This window comes from Propithecus coquereli, unplaced genomic scaffold, assembly GCF_000956105.1.
Source record: "Propithecus coquereli isolate 6110/MARCELLA unplaced genomic scaffold, Pcoq_1.0 Scaffold104, whole genome shotgun sequence".
NCBI lineage: Eukaryota > Metazoa > Chordata > Mammalia > Primates > Indriidae > Propithecus > Propithecus coquereli.
Genome location: NW_012134303.1, coordinates 6,269,908 through 6,290,969, shown reverse-complemented (window position 1 = coordinate 6,290,969; position 21,062 = coordinate 6,269,908). Strand labels below are relative to the sequence as shown.

Below are 21,062 nucleotides of genomic sequence, written 5' to 3'. Positions count from 1 at the left end.
TGAGCTGACAATCTAAAACATCATGATGGTAAATAATTTTACTACCAACAGCCTCTATTCCATAGGAAGCCCAATCAATAGCAGGCAACCACAGACAAATTTAAAAACACCTTTAGTTTGCAAAAAACATTTATAAAACAAAGACACATTGTTGAAGAATTATTTTTTATCTGTAAGCAACATACAATGACAGCATACAGTCATGAAGAATAAATATATTTAAGAACAGGGAAGCAAAACTTTAATATATACTGGTAATGTTCAAGGGGGACTAATGAAAAGAAGTCCTATTTGGGACTCAAGTTCAGAACCAATTCAATAATAAGATAAAGGAGCTGGTATATAGGAAACTATTACTTTTATTGTTGATAATGCTGGTATTAGAGGATGTGGCTTCTACCTGTAGGCATTTGGGCTTCCCCATACTGAACCTGAGGATTAAACAAACTTCTCCACCTGGTGACTGGCATTACTGGACCACCGTACTCCTGCCCCATGAGGGCAGGCCTTTTGTAAAATGTACAATCTGGAGAAGAATAGCAGAGAACATGCTCCCTGTAGGTAGCCCACTCCCAGAGAAAGAAGATAAGATACGTATACTTAGTTTTCCTTCCAAACTAACCAGTCAGATCAAGTCATTCCTCCTTTTTGGGGAGGAATGAATAAGTGGGTGAAGAGAGGCCAGCAATTTTTTTGCTGGTAGACCTATCTCTATATGAAAGAAATAATTTGGAATGGGGAAGAAGTCCTTCCAATATACAAGAAATAATATTTAAATATGTATAGATGAATGTATATATAGATATATTCCAGCTTCAAATCATAGCCACTGAAGGCTTAGAGAAAGCCAAAGGGTGGGAAGAGGAAGATAGTAGAGAAAAGAATGGAGAGCAAAGACAAAAACAAAGAGAAAGAATACAAGGAATATGAGAGGAAGGTGAAAAGGCAAAATAAGTCAATTAGATTAGAAAAATACAGAGGAGTTTCTAGAGGTTGGAGGACAGATGTAGAAAGTAGGCGTTTTCGGAAGTATTTAGAACAACACATATATAAGTTTAAAAGCCCTGGCATTTGCTAGCATACTGTATTAGTCATATTGCTTCTGGCTATGAGTAATAGCCCGATACAAAATGACCTAAGTAAGAATTCTTTTTCAAAATTTGAAGGTAGGGGTGATCTAGGGTTTGTTCTTTTTGTTTTTAGAGATAGCCTCTTACTCTGTTGCCCAGGCTGGCCTTGAATTCCAGGCTCAAGTGATCCTCCCACCTCAGTCTCCCAAGTACCTAGGACTATAGGCATGTGCCACCATGCCCAGCTAATTTTTAATTTTTTTTTTGTAGAGACAGGGTCTCACTATGTTGCCCAGGCTAGTATCGAACTCCTGGCCTCAAGTGATCCTCCCACCTTGGCCTCCTAAAGTGCTGGGATTACAGGTGGGAGCCACTGAGCCCGGCCCTAGGGTCAGTTAATTTAACAGCTTAATCATGTCATCAATTAACCAGGTTCTTTTCATCTTTCCACTTTACAAGGCATAGCATGCTAGCTTGCCCTCATGTGCTAGTTTCTCTCACGGTCCCAAGATGGCTGCCAAAATTCCAGACATCATATACAGGTGGAAATGTTCAGAGGTGAAAATGGGAAATGTCCTTCTCTTGTATCTCTTTTTAAGAGTGAGGAAATCTTTTCCAGAAGCTCCCCAAGCAGACTTCCCCTCATACCTTCTTGGTCACAATTGTGTCCCATACCCATGCCTAAAGCAATAATCTGGAAAGAAAAATGTGACCACTGTGATTACAAAGTGTAAACAAAATATATAGCTGCTGGAAAAGTGTGAACAAAATTGAGATTTTGTTAACAAGGAAGAAGGCTGTCAGATAGGCAGCTGATTGTGACTGATACTCATATTCTTTTTATCCTCCCTTTATTTCTTCATCCTGTCAGCTGCTTCTCTGTCTGCATAGTGATTTAGAGGAAACTTACGTTTACATATCTCTTTCTTCCCTGAGGATTGATAGCAAAGATTTTGGTGATTCTTGTTCTAATAAAAAAAGTTACTAGCAGAGATATTAACGATGCTGGATTCGAACTTTATTACTACTGATAAGTTTATGATAAATATCACTCTCTTTTAGGAGACACACACACACACACACACACACACATACACACACACATAACTGAAAACAACTGGTCAATTTAGGTGAGAATTGCAAGAATCCCTCAAATTGCTAAGAATGGTTAGTCAAGCCAGTTAATTGATGTTGTATTTATAGGCAAGGAACCAGATGGTGAATTTTTGTACTTTTTAGCCAATGATATGGTATCATAATATATACAGCCTAATTCATCTTTCTATTTTAATCATGGGATGGAGGGAGGGTGGGAAGGGTGTGTGTGTGTGTGTGTGTGTGTGTGCACACATGCACGTATATATGTGTGTGTATACTGTTCATATATGTGAGCAGATATATATATATAGATACAAAAAACTCAGACCTACTGTTGATATTTGCTCCAATCCATTTGAGCTTGTGGAAAACATAAGGTAATTAAGGCAAAAAAAAAAAAAGACGCCATTAGCTTGGTTGCTAGGCAGCCTGCACTCTGCTTTAGACAAGGAATAGAGCGAGCTACAACAAAGAATTCAGAGCTTATAAAAAAAAGCCTGTTTGGATGCATTTCTACTCTCCACTTTGCAGGTGCTTAGGCTGGACCTTCATAACCAAAGAATACTACAGAAGGCTGAGACAATTATCTTCACATCTCTGAAAAACAAAACCTTGTTTTCCCTAAATTACCTTGCTCAAAGATATTTTTGAAGGCAGCCAGTACAGCAGAAAGAGCATATGATAAGGAATTAGGCAAACTTAGGTTTAAAGCCCAGCTCTCATTCTTACTAGCTGTGTATCCTTGGGCAAGTTACTTAGACTTTTGAGTCTCAGTTTCCCCATATATAAAATGGGTTAGTCAGTTGTATCTTCTGGGATTGTTGTGAAGATTAAACAAAGTAACATGTATAAAGTGACTAGCAGAGTGCCTGGCTCACAGCTATCTTTTTTTCCACTTTTTCTCCTTTGAGGCCAGGCTGACCTTATTGGTTGATGGTGACCTAGCATCTAAGTTACAATCTGACTTCAGCTTCCTACTCTCTTGAAGTATTCTGATTACTGGCAAAGCTCTCTCAATATTTCCAGCTTTCAAAATTATTTTACTCTTAGAATTTTAAATGGTATTTTCTCAGATCAAATTATGTAGTTCAGGCCGAGTGTGCAGTGGCTCACACCTGTAATCCTAGCACTTTGGGAGGTCAAGGTGGGAGGATCGCTTGAGCTCAGGAGTTCAATACCAGCCTGAGCAACATAGCAAGACCCTGTCTCTACAAAAAATGGAAAAATTATCTGGGTGTGGTGGCATGTCCCTGTAGTCTCAGCTACTTGGGAGGCTGAGGCAGGAGGATTGCTTGAGCCTGGGAGTTTGAGGTTGCTGTGAGCTATGATTAAGGCACTGCCCTCATGGCTGTGCAACAAAGTGAGACCCTGTCTCAAAAAAAAGAAAAAAAAAAACAGAACAAAACAAAAGTTATGTAGTTCAGGGTTTGCCTACCCCCGGGCTTTTGTTGTTTTTTTCCCTATTCAGTCAACAGGTCAACAACTATTTACTGAGCACCTGTGATGTGCTAGGTACTATGTTGAACTCCAGATAGAATACTAAAAAGACAGATAGGATTTCTATTGGTGATGTGTTGGAGCCAGTTCACAAAAGTTGATTGTGTGCATCTTTTCCCAAGCCTGCATTCAGTGACATCACGTTGGTAGCTTGAAATCAGGCATGGTAGTAGTATATACACCACAGAAATTGGCGAACGCTATGAATAAGAGCTGTTCTCCTCTCCATAGAGCTACTCTTAAACATTTACTAGCACATCACTTGTTTCTGCCCTTATGGGGCTTAAATTCTAGTGAGAGAGACAGATAGTAAGGAAATGCATTAGCAAGATGGCTGTATTTCTCTCTTGCCCAATAACTTTCAATGAAATTGAAATTTCTATATATAAGCTATATTGCCTATAACAGTGGTTTGCAACATCTTTTAATTGATGCCCGTGCTTCTTTAAAAAGTAAAAACAAACACAAAACTATCAAAGTGATGCATGCATATAGTTTTAAAGGTCAGGAAATGGTAAAAGGTTTGTATCAACAACAAAGCAGTCCATAGGCCTCATTCCTACCCTTCATCAGAAGCCATCACTTTCATGGTTTTTAGCTCTTTAGTCTGGTATTTACTTCTATGTTGCTAAATACTATAGTGCTATTGGTTTCTCCTGATTAATCAATTTTGGGCATTATTTCTTGCATTCCTATTATAGTTGAGGAGGATTTTTAGCCCTTTTTTACTTCCTTAGCCTCCTTCAAACCCTCGATATGGTTATTCCACAATTTTTAGCTAAATCCATATTTAGTATTTTTAATACTGTGCCCATGTAACTATCATTAATTGCTGATCCATGTGATATAGTTATAATTCATGTCATGTATAACTTTTTATTTTTACTGGAGTTAATAATCACTTTATTTTTTAATTTGCTTACCTTAATTTGAATTTCTAAATTTTTCCACACTTTCTGATAAGGCTGTAAAATCCTCTCAAAGCAATTTTATACTTGGTAAATCCTGTTAAATCCCTTCTCAGTTTCATTCGTTTTTGCAGAGGCTCTCTGTCCTCCTATTCCAGTCTCAATGTGTTGTTGCCTAAGGCTGCTGCACAACTGTTATTCTGGGATCTGCATTTTCATCATCCTGGAAATTCCCTTTCTCTCTCTTTCTGTGCTGGGTCCACTATTTCATGAATCTCATGACTCCCATTTTCTTGGTTTACTCTCATTTTTGTGGAGCGCATCCTCTAGTAGGTTCTGAGAAAGCTACAAAGGAGACAAATTTTTGAGATTGTGCATGTCTGAAAAGTCATTCTCTATCTTCACTATTGATTGATAGTTTGACTGAGTTAAAAATTATTTTGCCTCAGCACTTTGAAGACAGGACACATTGTCTTTTAATTTCTGCTGTTGGTGTTGAGAACACCAATGTCATTTTTATTCCTAATCTTTTGATGCAACCTATTTTCATTCTTCTCCATTCCTCCAGAAGCTTTTTAAGATTTTCTCATTATTTCTGATGTTATGAAATTTCATGATGATGCCTGAGTCCTTGACATGTATTATGCTGTACATTTGGTGGGGCCTTTCAGTCTAGAAGCTCAGTCCTTCTGGGAAATTTTCTTCTATTATTTATTTGATAATTTCTTCATCAACATTGTCTTTGTTCTCGCTGGAAATAATACTATTAGTTACATGTAAGATTTCCTGGGTTGATCTTTTAATTGTCTATTATTTCTTTTGTATAGTCCATATCTTTGTTTTTAGTTTTCCTTCTTGGGAAAGTTCTCATCTTTGTGTTCTAACTCTTTTAGTGATTTTTAAAATACAGTTTTTAGTTATATTTTTAATCTCTAAGAGTTCATCCTTGCTGTTTGATTATTTTATTTTAATAGCATCCAGCTTTTGTTTTATCAATATAGTATTTTCTCTTATTGCCCTGAGGATAGTCATTATAGTTTCTTTAAAGTTTTCTTCTTCTCTCTGTTTTATCTCTATTTATCCCCTAGTTCCTAATTTTTCATGTTTCTTTGTTTTGGTCTTTCTGTTTCATGTTGGAAGCTTTCCTTAGGTGTCTGGTGATCATGGCTGTCTGTTCATATTTGAGAACGAAGCTCTAAAAGGCAGATTTGAAGGTTTATGTGCATGATGGGTCTGTTGACCAGTGGGCTTCAGTATAGGGCAGTTGGCTAACCAGTTGTTTTTGGTTTGTTTGTTTGTTCGTTTTGGTCAATATCTGTAAGTCTTGGCTCTTGAGCTAGTCACTTTCTTCAGAGAAGAGTCCTCCAATCTCCTTCTTGGGAGTTATAATCCTATCTGCCAGTATTCTAGAAGCAATGTTGAGGGAATGAGACTCGGATTCTCACCATTAAGCATGAAGACTTTAACTTCATCACTGTGTTTTGTGCCTCATCTCACTTCCAACTTCTTTAGTGTCTAATGTACCAGCTCTGGAGCTGCTCTAAATCAATTTAACCTGCTTCCTGCAGAAGTCTGCTCTTCTTGGTAGAGGTGTGAATGGGAGATGTCTAAGTGCTCCTTACACAGACATTCAAAGAGCTCTCCCTCTTTCGGTGTTCAGCCTCTCTATAGTACTTAGTGCTTCTAATTACTAATCCTTTCCAGGATTCTGAGGGGGCAGACTTGCTTGTTTCTTATCAATATTCCCCTCTGCAGGTACTTAGGTTTGACTGCCCTCCACTCTGCTAAATCAGTTACCACTTCTGTAGCAGCTTTCCATCTTCATATTCTGTGGTTCAGGGTAACAGATATCTCCTAATACCATTAGATATGGAAATTTAGTGTTTCCATTCTTTGTTCTCCTTGTTATTTGAGATCGATGTTTGAAAGGAGGAAGAGAATGAATAAAAGAATCTTGATTTCACTCTCTTTAATCAGGAAGTTCATGGAAAGTCATGAAAGAAAAAAGAAGTCACAAAAGGGTGCATGTGATATTCTTTTATTGGTGAATTTACCATAGCCCATTAATTTAGCAAGTATTTATTAAGCTCAGATATAACGTGATGGTTAAGAGCATGGACTTTGAAGCCAGACTGCCCTAAGTTTACTTAAGTTCTTTATGTCTTCTTTTCATCATTTTTAAGTTGGGAATAATGAAAGTACCTACCTCACAGGGTTGTTGTGAGAATTAAATGAATTAACACACTAAAGAGCTTGCCTGGCATCTGATAACCCTTCAATAAACATTAGCTATTATTATTATTATTATTGTTATAAAAGTTGTTATGGTTCTTATTACCGTGGGTCAAGAACTGTGCAGGGGATATAATGGAGATCAAAATAGAAACAAGACCTTCCCCTAATGAAGGGGAGCAGTTTTATCATTTCAGGGTGCTAAGGACATTAAGTCTAAAACTGGGACTCTAATACTTATTGATCACAAGTTCAAGACTGAGATAAGGGACTTGAAACACTACACTTCCAGGATGATGTTACCAGAGCACTGTGCTCCTCTTCTGAAATGCAAACAATAGCAGCTGCTGTGTATTCAGTGTTTACTCCGTACCAGGTAGTTTACATACATGATCCCACTGAATCCACAGAGAAAGCCTACAAATTAGATATTAATATCTAGATTTTATGGATGAGGAAACTAAGGCTCAAGGTAACTTGCCCAAGGTCATACAGCTGGCAAGTGGCAGCGCTGGGATTTCAACCCAAGTCTGTTACCAGAACCTGAATATTTAACCACACATTAGGCTTATTGTAGTGTTTTATTCCACTGTGCTATAATATCTAATGCTAATGCTTTATTGAAGCAAAGTAACATTGCTAAGTGACTAATACCTTGATTTGAATAGATTTACTGGTTTGTTTTCCTCCGATATAGGAGGTACTAGGGCTTTATGAGGACCTGTGAAAAGAGAATAGGAAACCAGAATAGGGGGATTTAGCAGGTGGGACACTAGTGACAAAATTCCTAATTCGGTCTCAGGATGATTGGGCAAAAATTATCACTTCGTACTGTTATATTTTGGCACAAATTAGACTTCTGAATTTGGTTCTGATGCTTGCATTTTTCCTTTTCATTGTATTCCCAATGCTTGTTTGCAATGAAATTCTATTGGCTACAAATGCATATTGCTGGAACACACATTTTCGATATTTTTTTGAAAATTTAGCCTTATTTGGTGAAGCAAAGGAAATCCTCTGAATTTCTTAGCAAGCTTGGGAACCTTATGTTCCTTACACCTATTGTTTTCCATTACTCTAAATATGCGTGCCTGGCAGGGGGATGCTAGGCTGAAGAGGATGTGGTTAGTATTGGAGCATTCCAGAATGAGGCCCACCAGACAGGTTGTCAGAAAAGGTTGCCTGCAGCTCACAGTGTGTACAATTGTCTTTGTACCCCATTCTATACAAAATAAGGGCATTGTGTTCATGAGCGTCACATCAAAGACATTGATCTCTTGACTAAGTCCAAAGGTTGAGATCATGCATTATTGGAGGTACCACCTTTAATAACAGAAATTCAATTACCCTTTCCTTTCTTGATCTCTGTATGTGCCTGGGTTTTTGTTCAAAAGTGATGTTGCCATTTTGTTTCTCAAGTGATGGCTTTCCATGCCATGTTTTAGTGTGCACTTCTGAGGACAAAATTCTTTGAAAGCCAGTTTTGTGTCTTCTCACAGTAAATGTGAACTGATGATAGTCAACTTAACAACGCATGAACTAGTAAACTGAACAAATTCAGATGTCACTGCTTCTGATCCAGACCTTATTTTCTTGGATGAAAGCTCTAAAAAGCCTAGGGTAGAGCATCTAAAGTTACTGAATAAAAAAATCAATGATATAATTTAATTATCATTCATTTATTCATAATTAAACAACTCGTTCAGATTTAGGTCTATACAGTAGGCAAAAACAATAGACTGAGTCATCAGTGGTCTCACCATTCTGGGCTATGATGTCAACAAGGTCATCTGTCTGACCTGTTCCTGCCAATCCTGTCTTACTTCTTTGGAGCTGTGGTGAGAAGCCAGAACAGAGCACAATAATGGAGAATGTCCCTTCTTCCCTTGTCCCATCCTCTATTTCTTCTCTTTCTCACTGTTTGCAGCAAGTGCAATTAGAGACCTTTTGTGATTGATACTAACAGAGCGTGCCTTTGACTTATGGGAAAAGAAAAGTCCCATTGCTGAAGGGCACAGTGGGTGAAAGAGGAACTCAAACCCACTAGAACACAAATCCAAGCCCTCAGAATGAGAGTGGGGCATTGTGTGTGTGTGAGAGAGAGATATGTGGTGGAGGCTAGAGAATCCTGAAGAACAGGCTTCAGGTTTCAGTTATCTTGGGAAGTTGCTGTCAGTTAGCTCTAACGGGTTAATCCTAGAGCATAAAGGGCAGCACAGCTTGGCCAGCTGAAAACCCAGTGTAACGGGTCAACTCAGAGGCGGGGCTGTTGTTTTTGAGTTCCAATCCTTGCTTTTGGCTGTAGGTAGATGCAGTTTCTTTCCCAGAAGGCTCTGTGCCTCTCGAAACAGAATACTAGCATTCTCTCAGCTTTCAGGGGCTTGCTGCCCTGTGGTTTTTTACTCATTTGTTTTACTAGTATTGATTTTATACTCCACCTTCCATCCTTCACTTATTGTCATAACCTCCCAAGCCCTAGAAAATAGCCAGGCTCTTGCAGAAATCCTAAAGACAATCAAATGTCTGAGAATGTCAGGAGGGGGAATTAGTGAAAATTTCTTAAGAGACCTCAGTGTGTTCTAGGCAACTAAGTGTGGATGCCTTGGTGGCAGCACATGTCATTCATTCATCTATTTCTACAGAGTGCATGTTGAGGCAGGGTAGTAAAGGGAGATCATAGGAATAAAATTCAGGAGACTGAGATGTTTATTTCTGCTCTGCTAGTAGTTAGCTCTGTTATGTGGGGCAAGGTTTTTGGCCTGAATAACTGGAAGAATGGAGTAGCTACTAACAAAACTGGGGAGGACTCATTGTAGATGGACCAAGAAGATTTGTGGTGAAGATCAGGTGTCCAATTTTGAGTATATTCAAATTTAACATCCAAGTAGAGATATCAAAGTAGGCAGTTGATTACATGAGTCTAGAATTTAGGGGGTCTGAGCTGGAAGTATAAGTCTGAGAGTTATGGCATAGATATAGTATTTAAAGCCACGAGAACAAAAGAGATCGTGAAGGGAGTGAGTGTAGATAGAGGGGAGAACGAGGCTGGGCCCGATGGCTCGCATCTGTAATCCTAGCCTTCTGGGAGGCTGAGGTGGGAGGATTGCTTGAGGCCAGGAGTTCGAGACCAGCCTGAGCAAGAGCAAAAAACAGAAAAACTAGCTGGGTATGGTGGTGCGCACCTGTCGTTCGAGCTACTCAGGAGGCTGAGGTGGGAGGATCGCTTGAGCCCAGGAGTTTGAGGTTGCTGTGAGCTAGGCTGACACCATGGTACTTTAGCCTGGGAGACAGAGTGAGAGTCTGTCGGGGGAGAGAGAGAGAGAGAGAGAGAGAGAGAGAAGAGAAGAGAAGAGAAGAGAAGAGAAGAGAAGAGAAGAGAAGAGACGAGACTGAGCTGTGGGGCACTCCAATGTGAAGAGATCAGACAGATGAAGAAGAACCCTTATGCAGGGCAAATCAAAATGACTACAAACTAAATTTGGTCCCTGGACTAGATCAGGAGTTAGGAATTTTTGCAGGAGTTTAGAGCCACAAATGACCCCAGGGAACATCTACTCCAATGAAGAATGCTAAACTAAGAAATAAGTTACCTAGGTTTTAGTCCTTATTTTATGCTTAGGTGAGTGAATTTGACAGAACACTTAACTTATCTGGGTCTCCCTTTCCTACCTATAAAGTAAGATAGCTAGACCAGATGACTTCTAAGGCTTAGACATACATGATTCTGTATCATCATTTCACAGAGGACAAAACTGAAGCCCAGAGAAAGGTGATAAGTGACTTGCCCAAACATCCTGGCATTGGGAACTGACCACAAGATAGTGTGTTGTCTTCTATACTGTTGTTTTTAAACCCTGTGTGCATATCAGAATCCCTGGGGAGCTTTTAATAATACTGATTACCGGGTCTCATACTTAAAGTATCTCTTTTTGTTGGTCTGGTTTGGAATTGATATTTTTAACACTCTTCAGGTAATTCTAATGTGCAGCTAGGGTTGAAAACCGCCTGCTCTACATTAACAAGGCATGGCAGTGTCTTGCCAGCCACTATACCTCTCTGCATCTTGACTTGTATTTCCAACACAAAAACAATTCACCCAATTTTGAAACCTCCTCTTTGTGATCAGGTGAAGGTTGTTACAAGAGTTTAACTTTCTAGACCCTGTGAAACCAGAGTAGCAAGTATCAGGTTTCCCCGAAGCTCAGTAAAATGGCATGACCATAGCTTTCTTGAACTCCATCCTAGAAGTGAAATGTTATGGAAAACCATGAAGCCATGGCCGGATGTGTGGGGGGTGGTTGTGGTGTGTGGGAGGGTATGCTTAGATTGGGGAGGAATTGTTCATTCTTCCTCTCTGCCTTTTTGGAATGAAGATACAAGGTTTGCTCCAAAAATAAAGTTAAAAGATTAATGAACAGTGCATCAGGCATAGTATATAGATATTGTTGCTTTTACCTTATTTACTTAGCAGGTGTAGTCTTACCATCCACCATTGCAGTCTTACCATTTTATGGTAGCTTCTTACTGAAGCTTTGCCACTTTGCACACCAATAGGATATAGGATTTCCTGAAATCCTACCTTCTCTATATACTACAAACTTCGGCTTTATATAGATGGGTGTATATGTGTTAGTGTGGGTGTCTGCATGTGTGTGTGTGCGTGTCTCTGCGTGTGTGTGGGGTATATGTTTAAAACTGGATTCAAGTCTTCACTTTCTCTGGGGAACATGTGTCTAGAAAAATAAACATTTTGAACTAAGACAGAACATAGATACAGACTGTAGAAACACATTATTTACAATCTTTCCACACATACCTACCACTCTAGTAGTGCCAGCAAAATGATTTTAGCATGTATAGTGCACCAGTAATTAATCTGTTATATTTTCTTTGAACTCCCCTGGTCTATTCCATACTTGTTTTTAAGTGCCCTTTATAACTCTAGATTGCTTTCTTAGTTTAGGAGCATAAAACTCTATTGCGTATGACTTGGTTTACTCATAAAATTGTCATATTTGATATATTTAAAGATGAGAAGGCCTGGGGGAGAAAAGCAGAAAAATTCAGGGGAAAAACCAAGCAAGTCCTCAGAAACAATTTTTTTTCCTCTGGGTCTTCATAGCTCTACTCCACTCAGACGTACAACCCATAATAATGAACACAGGCTTGGAATATATGCTGAGATCGCTCTAGGGAGACTAGGGCTCAAGATAATTGTAATTTTTAAAAATAGGTTTCACCGTTGTTTGGAACCATCTACAATTCAATTTACTTTATCGCACAAGCCATGAATAATGCTATGAAAGAAAATGGACAGGCTAGTGCTGCCAGCCTGGTTCAGCATTCCAGAAACGTGCAGTTCTATGGATTCAACCAGTTGATAAGGACAGATTCAAATGGAAATGGAATTTCGGAATATGTAATCCTGGACACCAACTGGAAAGAATGGGAACTCCATAACACCTATATTGTGGACATGGAAACGGAGCTGCTACGTTTCGGAGGGACCCCTATTCACTTCCCCGGTGGCAGGCCCCCTAGAGCAGATGCAAAATGCTGGTTTGCAGAAGGGAAGATCTGCCGAGGAGGTAAGGAATGGAAAATCACTAGTAGTCAATTTGGCTCAGCTTGGGTTATAAGGGAACCTCTCTAGGAGAAAGCATATTTTAATATTGAAACACTCATAAAATCAGTCATTTGCATTCAGGTGACATAAACTTCTTGGCATTCTATCTAGTTAGTTTAAAATAATAAGAACAATGAAAGGTACTTTGCAGCCTTGAATAATCATCCACCATTTAAAAGCCTCCCCATCACTCGCTTTTAAAAGTATCCCACTCTTTCCCAAAGAGGTTACTTCCCAAAGAAGGCATTAGCCCTCTTCTTGGTCTTTTGTAGGCTATGACCTGTGATTGTTTCCCCTGCTAGAAAAAATACCTGTCTGTCCCTTGATGCATCCAAATCGTGCTACTCAGGTCCCACCACCACAGAAATACTATGTGTATACCCTCACCTCTTGGAACTCCCACTGAAGTAAAAGACTGTACCTCACAGCTTAGCACAAAATTGCTTTTCAATTGTTTCTTGTGTATCGATTTTATCTCTGCCCCCCACTCCCAAATATATTGTTCCTTGAGGGCAGGGACCAGAGCTAATAATTATTATGCCCCCCAACTGCCCAACACAGTAGGCATCCAGTAAATACTTGCAATTTGATTGGTGGAACTCCTCTAGCTTGTGGAAGAGGGGAAACTTTGTCAGATCTCTGAGAGCCAGAGGGGAACTTTGGAAGGACCCATATTATTCTTATGCAAGTGTACACCACACCCTTCCAAAACCAAATGCATCTATTTGAAATGGGCTTTGCTTTCTATTTTGATTTAGCATGACATACCCAACCACCTCTTCACTCACATCATTATATATTTCCCTCTGAAATCTTAGTAATCTATCCAAATATTTAGATTTTATGGAGGCCAATTTACATGCTGCCGAAAACACTAATTCTCAAAACCAGACTCACCCTCATCCTTGAAGGACAAGTACTATGTTTTTCATCTATAACTCATGAGGTCTGTGTGCTTGGGTGAATTAAAATGGTCTTTTATTTTATGAAGACAACATAATACTTACCCTTCACAGGTGAGATAACATATTTATTCTCAAGAACTCTATTGCTGTCCAACTTAAATTAAGGTACTCAAAGTTTTCCAATCGTGGACTTTTTCCTCCAAAGAAACACCCTGGTCAGCCTTAATTCATGTGATTTGTTATTGTCAGAGTGGTGAGTGCTTTTGCTTCAGAACAGTGAAATTGCTTTCTGTGTCCATAAAGTCAACAAGACAGACTGTGCTATAGAAAAATGGAATTAGGTTAGGTAGATGCAGCTTGATTTTAGAGTCACCAGAAAGCATGAGGAGTCACTCTGTGGTGCCCTTTATTTACTGCCTTTCTTTGATAATGCCATTCTTCCTCTTCCTCTCTCTCTTTGCAGGCATCGACCCTGCCTTTGCCATGATGGTCTGCCTTGCTTTGCTTGTAGCCCTGCTGACTATTAATGGATTTGCTTACTTTATAAGGTACATTTTTTTGTTCTTTTGGTATATAAAAAATACAAGCCCATAATAGCCTTGTTAATATTGATTTCCAGGAAGTCATGTTTCAGTACAATTGCCTCATTACATGACCCACTGATTTTCTTTTTTCCGTAGTGATTTACCATCCCTACCGGCCCTATTTAGAGTGAAGTGTTTTCATGATGCCAAGAATAACTTCCTCAGCTGTGTTGTCAGTATTGTTGCCTGTGTAGATCTGGCTCTCAACACAATGATGAAATAAAAGAACTAGTACTGTAGGGCCCATCTACTTCCTATCTGTGCTGCCTCTTCCCCTGGCAGAATCTCCTATAACCATCTCCTTCCCCAAATGGTATGTACTGGTAGGGAATGGAGTTGGGATATTTTAAGGAATTCCAATAATTTAGGCAGACTTTGGCCAGAATCCAACCTCTAGAAATAATGGTGCTAACTCACAGGATTATAGTGGGGATTAAATAAACTAAAGTAAGTAAAGCACCTAGAACAGTACCTGATTCATAGTTGGTGCTCGATAAATGCTAAATCTCACCCCCTTCCCAGGTGCACGAGACTGTCCTGCTGATTGCGGGGAGCCCTGAATCCTGGTCTTTGACACTCATGCCTTTTGTCCAAGGTGTCACATTCCAGATTTCTACTGTTTTTCTTCCTTGGACAAAAGCTATCCTATCTGATCATCAACATCATCATTATCATCAAGGCTTTGTCTTCCTCCCTCAGATCCCTTAACAGGTGACCAAATAATCTAATGAGCTATTTCAGAATCAGGGATAAGTGGCTGAAGATAGCTTAACAGGTTAACTCTTTCTTGTAAACTTTGCATTTTAACAGTTGGACCCTCTCCATACTAGAACAATTGGGAGAAAGTGAAAAATGAAATCAGTCACAACCATCGCACTTTACCCCTTCCACCCTGCAAACCACACCTTTGTCACCTCTTTGTAAGGGTGGTCCTCACAACAATATGGCATGGATTGGTAGGGAATGGAGTGGGCCTATTTTAGTGAGTTTCAAGAAAAAATGTCTAGAGTATATTAAATAGCTGTGTGACCTTGAGCAAGCCATTTAACCTCTCTTGGCCAGAATTTTCTCATTTGTACAATGAAAGAATTGGATTAGTTGATGTTTAAGAGCCCTTCCAGCTCTGACATTTTAATGAATCTGTGAAATCCTGGATTGAAACCATAACAGGTGTTACACTTAGTGTTTAATATGTTGGCATCGCTGTGAAAAACTACTATTATCCAGTCTCCCCAGTGTTAGAAATTTGATAAAGCCACACAGCATAGTAGGTAGCTTATGAGTCATTAAAACACACTTGATAAAGACATTAGTTCAAAGGAAATTTTTCTTTTAATTTCTGTGACTGTGACATGTTCTTGCTAAGAGAAGAAATTTAATATCTTTAATTTAGCTGCAGCCAAAGAATAAAGTATTTAATTAACATCATTAATGAAAATAAATGCCATCCAATCCAAAAGCTTCTCCCTCTAGATAGATTTGAGGAGTATTAGATTCTGTCTACCCAATGCGAAAACATCCAATGGCAAAGTGGAAAATGGAGTCACTCAGCTGCTTATGTTACTTGTCAACCTCCTAAATGACAGTTCTCACTGGTCTTTCCTACTGAATGGACTGGTTCTTTAGGCTTTGAGTCTTTGAGCCCAGTCTGCAATTCTTGGAAAGGGAAGGAAAAAAGAAAAAAAGAAAACATGGAGGGGAGGGGTTTGTTTGGAGTTGGTGGGCTGAAGGGCAAAGATTGAAGAGGAAAATGATTGGAGAGGGACATGATTAGAGAGGAAAATGATTGGAGAGGAAAATGAGTTTGAGACAATTGGTACTTCAAGTGGTCACAGAAAGTGCAGAGATGGGAGAGAGGTACATCATTTCCCAGAGTCACTTGGTCCTTGGTTCTTCAGCTAACAAAGCACAAAAGATGCCCCCTTTTTGCTGCCTTCCTCCCTCTCTCTGCCCACCACGGGCACAATCAAAAGAGCTGAGCGGCTGATGAGATTCTGTAATAGATGGTGATTACTTGCAGGAGAGTGACTCTTTGTTCCTTCCTTTTCTGTGTGTTTTGATTGTTTAAGTTTTTTTTTTTTCAGAAAGAAAGATGTGCAAAGAACCCAACCACCCCAAAACAAAGGATTCTTTGAACTCCTCCTTTCTCCCTACTCCTCCGAACCAGATTGCATCGCCTTTCTATAAAGCTCTCCCTGCTTTGTTATACTAATGATCATAATGATAATAATGAGCCCTTATACTTTCATAGTGCTTCACGCTTTTCAGAGCACTTTCAAATATATTATCTCATTTGATTTTCAAAACAACTCTATAAAGCAAGTAATGCGAGGACTATTATCCTGCTAGATAGATGAGGACACTGAGGCAGGAAGAGGTTAAATTATTTATCCAAGGTCACTTGCACCTGGCTAATTAATGACAGAATTTGTACTGCACCCCAGGTCTCTGGATTGAGAGTCCAGTTTGCTTTCTATTAGAGTGGACTCTGTAGCATGATTATTTTCACAGGTGTGCCTGCATTAAGACAATTCACTACACATATGAAACAGATAAGTTAGGCAGTGATGCTTTACTTTGCCAAAAGATTCATGTGTTCTACCCAAGAATTCACTACAGGGCTCTTTTAATTTTCTCTGCAGGACAGCAGCTCCCACAGTGATAAGGGACATATTTGTTGGCAGACAATTAGAAACACATTAATTGTTTGTTTACAAACCAGTGAAATCACTGAGAAAAACTGACTGCGTTGCTGGTACTTAAAGCTACAGTGACGTGGTAGACTTCGTAGAACAACTTAACAAAGCATTTTGTCAAGTTGCATTTCAGTGGTTGTTTTCTCTGCTGTGGCTCTTGGCTTTAATACATTCCACAGAGTGACCATTATGGGGTATGGAAACAGAGAAGCCAAACTGTAGTTGTCAGAGCTCCTAAGACAAAACAGAACAAAGCGACCACACCAACTGATCCAAGCTTCCCTCCATATCTTCAAGTTGCCCAGTCAGACCTACCTGACTGTGTGGGTAGACATCACAAACTCCTATGTGTCTAGTAATTGATTTGTAGAAAATAATTACATTCACTGCAAATTAATGGGCATGTTTGGAGAGAATGAGGTTTAAACTGTGTCTATGTAATGCTCAGACAAGAGACCAATTCAGTAAAAGGAAAAAAAACCTCAGTCAGCCCACTTGTTTGGAATCATGTAGACAAAGCAACCAACTGATTGAATTTTTCCACTTTTCAACCTGTTGCTTTGGCAACGCACAGATGCAACTGTGCAAGAGAAGTGGTCTTATGGGCAGAAATCTGGGCCCACAGCCAGGGACCAAGGATTCAAGTTCCAGCTCTGCTTCAGGCAAGGGGATCTGACACAATTTGCTTAATTTTGTTTTGTTTCTTTAATGTGTTTTTGTCTATAAAATGGAGATTAATGATTTTTGGCCCTGATATTATTAGGATGGATACTCTGGAATATAAGAAAGGCTGTTGAGTTCTTTAAAAGTATTCAGAGGTATTGTTTTGAATGTGCCCTTGATGTGGGATCACCATTTTATTAGTCGGAGATACCATTCCCATGCAGCACCCTCACCCCTCTCTTTCCGTGTCTCTCCAAGAGCATTTTCATTTTTCTCTTTTGGTCTTTATAACTCTGGAAGTTATGAGAGCCAGGGTTGCTGCCTCCTTTTGTATTATGGTGAAAATTCATGTGTGATTATCTTCCTAATTATCATGTATATTCTTTAACTGCTATCTAAGGTCAAATTAACCCTAGCTTTACAAAAACATCAGTCCTCATGTGACCTTCTGTTTTCATGTCTGTTTCAGGCGTCGTATAAATAAAATCCAGTTAATTAAAGGACCCAACAGAATTCTACTAACTTTGGAGGATATAACATTTATCAATCCCCATTTTGGCAGTAAGGTAAGGCATAGCTCCTTCTTTTGCTGCCCTGTCCAATATGGTAGCCACAAGTCCCAAGTGACTATTGAGCACTTGACATGTTGCTTATCTGAATTGTGATGCGCCATAAGAGCAAAATACACAGTGGGTTCAGAAGACTTAGTATAAAAACATGTAAAATATCTCATTAAAATTTTAAAAATGTTAATTACATGTCAAAATGATATTTTAGATATATTGGATTAAATAAAATATATTATTAAAATTTAATTTTACCTGTTTCTTTTTATGCTTTTTAATGTGACTACTGTAAAACTTAAAATTACCAATGTGGCTCATGTTATATTTCTATTAGATAGCACCACCTTAGAACAGTGTTGTGGAAGTGAATACAGTGTACTTTGGGCAATAGTTTAGCTTTGACTTCATGTAGTTCTTGTATATTTGGACTCAACATTTGATTGTTAGTTCCTCAAGGGCAGAGGTACATTTTTTTTAATGTTAGCCCACAGCATCTGACATGGTGCTTATGATATAGTAGGTGCTTATAAAAGTTTGGCAAATTAATCAAATAGTGAAATAGAGTTGAGTTTCCCTAAAAGTTCTGTTCTGTTTGTGATTGTGTTGTAATTGGTGATCTTCATTAAGGGCTTACTACTGTGTCCTACCCCTGGACTAGGTTTTGTGAGAGATCACATGTAGTCCCTGCTTTCAAGGGGATTATAATCAAGTTAAAGAGACAAATTATACCACATAAGAGAGTTGATAGGTGTCATATTGCACAAAGACACTAGAAATGCAATAAGACTTCAGAGGAAACAGATCACTGGAGGAAAGTTTTTCAGAGACTCAACATCAAAGCTGGGTCTTAAAGATAGGATTTGTCTAGGTCACAAGTCACAAACTGGTAACCACTTTTTGTTTGACCTTCACATTTATAAAAAATAGTAGTTAGAATCTTCAAATTGTGAAATTACACATAAAAATCTGGATTTCTGAGTTTTCTTTACAAGTTGGAAGATCTAGCAACCTTGGGTCTCATTGTGGCAATTGGCTGTAACTCAGAAGTAGTTGCCCTTTTTAGAAGAGCCATGCTGTCTGCAGTTTGATACAGTTCCCATCACTCTATATTGTCTTAAACTTGATGAACTTCACCTTTTTATATTGCATGCCTGGCCCTTATAGGCATCCTAGGCAGAGGAAACAGCATAAACAGAAGCTTGGAGAAGAGACTAGTCTTTGCATATTCTAGTATGTTGATGGCATGATATAGGAAAAATATGCAAACACATTATATCATCCCCATGTGCCATTTGCTCTTGCTACACAACTGGACCAGACTTGAGAACTGTTATCTCAGTGATCAAACTTGTCATTTGCCTAAATGTGACACTGAAAGGTATGTTTAATTAGTTGGCTGGGTGAGAATGGATTTGCATGGTAATACCCTGTGCAGTTGGAGTCAAATGAATTGTTCAGCTGTTTGATTTAATTCTCAATTACAACTCTAATTTTTACTTATTTAAATCATCAGATCCTTTTGTAAGGTCGATATCATCTTCCTGGAAATGTATTGCTGAAAGCCAAAACTATCACTGTGGCTGGAAGCTACACTCCATCCTCATGCCATAAAATCTTACTGATGTTAGTCTCCATTTTTGAAGCCACCAGAGGAACCTAGGACTCATGGTGGTAGAGTTTGTCTGGATTTGCCATACTCAATATGCCCTTGTATGACATTTCCTACATTAAGTAGAAAGCATAGATGCTGAAATAATAAGCTCTGGAGCAATCCCGATGCATAACCCAATACTAAGAAAAAAGATGTTCAATTCTGTGACAAGATATTTTATCCAGAAATTGGTAATGGGTAGTAAAAGTAGAAGACTAGATAGAAGTTATTGTCTAAATGTAGCAAAATATAATAAAGTTTTGGTCAAAAACCATAAACCTATTTTTAAATCCCTACTTCGTTAGTGGTATCCATGTCAAAATGACATTACATTTCATGCCAATTGCCTAGTGTTTTGGCTCTAATGTATCAAAACAATAAATATAGCTCAATTTTGAACTGAATTAGCCTTTTATTGTGTAGATGTTGCAGTAGTCTAGTGTAGTCTGTAAAACTTCCACCTATGCCTCGTCCCGTTTGTACTGAGATATAAACTATATTTGGGTGACTAAAGCATACCGGTTCTCACAAAATCACCATGAATAGCTGAGTAGTGCTACCTTCAGATGAACAAAGTGCCTATAAATCTTGCTCATGATGATAGATCTTTTTTCACTTGTGCATAAATTTTGACATAATGAGAGTAAAAAAACAATCATCACCCTTTTTTGCCATAACAGTAAGAAAAATGAATAGCAACAGGGATTTATAGGCCTTATAGGGAATTTTTTTTTCACTATTTTGGCCCAGGTGGAAAAGGATGGCATTACCCTAGGAGAACATAGCTGTTGGCCTCTAGATCCCTTTTGGCATTTGGCTTGTATCAGGGATTCTGATGGAAAAAGATAGGGGAAGCATACATTTTCCTTAATTGCTGTGTAGTCACAAAGTTGCAGCTGGCTGTGTCTAATCAGTCAAGAAGCCAAGCCAAGAATTCCATCCAAATGGAATGTCTGAAAGTGTAAACTCTTGGTGAATATAAAATTAATTCAGTCTAGAAAAATTGGCAGGTCAGGAGAAGTCAGGTTAGGAAAGGAAGTTTTTAGAAGAAAGTGAAGCTGAAGTCCAAATATGTATGTGGATTTTGGCAGATTCTCTCGCTTTCTCCTTTGCCCTTCATGGAGAGTTTTATATCTCAATATACAGATCTAGGTGCTCCTGCTGAGATATGAAAATAAAGAATGAAAGGGAAGTAGATTCCTGCCTGGCCTTGCTCTGTTGGGGAGAGTTCAGGTTGATGCAAGGGTTATGTGAAGAGTCAAGTTTTACATCTTGTCTGAATTTTGAGCTGTTGGGATTTCAGTATATTGGGGGCTGGGTATAGCTTACTATTGTCTTGGAACTTTGACTGCAATAATCTTGTAGAAGGAGCTTAACTCAGGGCTAAGTCAACTAGTGGTCTTTAGTTGATCAAAGACCATTAAGGGCAGAGTGTTGGAAAATACCTAAGACTAATTTTTATTGGCAAGCAAGAGTGAAATAGAACATGATATAGTAGAAAGAGCACAAGACCAGAAAATATAACATCAAAATTCTTGGTTCAGCCCTTACATATCCCTCTAGGCC

At 38.8% G+C, this 21,062-nt stretch overlaps 1 protein-coding gene across 1 annotated transcript in view; it reads left to right on the top strand.

Annotated features, from left to right (window-relative positions):
- Positions 1 to 21,062, top strand: part of GUCY2F (guanylate cyclase 2F, retinal) — a 100,687-nt gene that overhangs the window by 18,523 nt on the left and 61,102 nt on the right. The window contains exons 4-6 of the mRNA XM_012644952.1: positions 12,039 to 12,393; positions 13,800 to 13,884; positions 17,749 to 17,845. Of these exons, the coding sequence (XP_012500406.1) occupies positions 12,039 to 12,393; positions 13,800 to 13,884; positions 17,749 to 17,845 (537 nt within the window). The remainder of the gene's footprint in view (positions 1 to 12,038; positions 12,394 to 13,799; positions 13,885 to 17,748; positions 17,846 to 21,062) is intronic.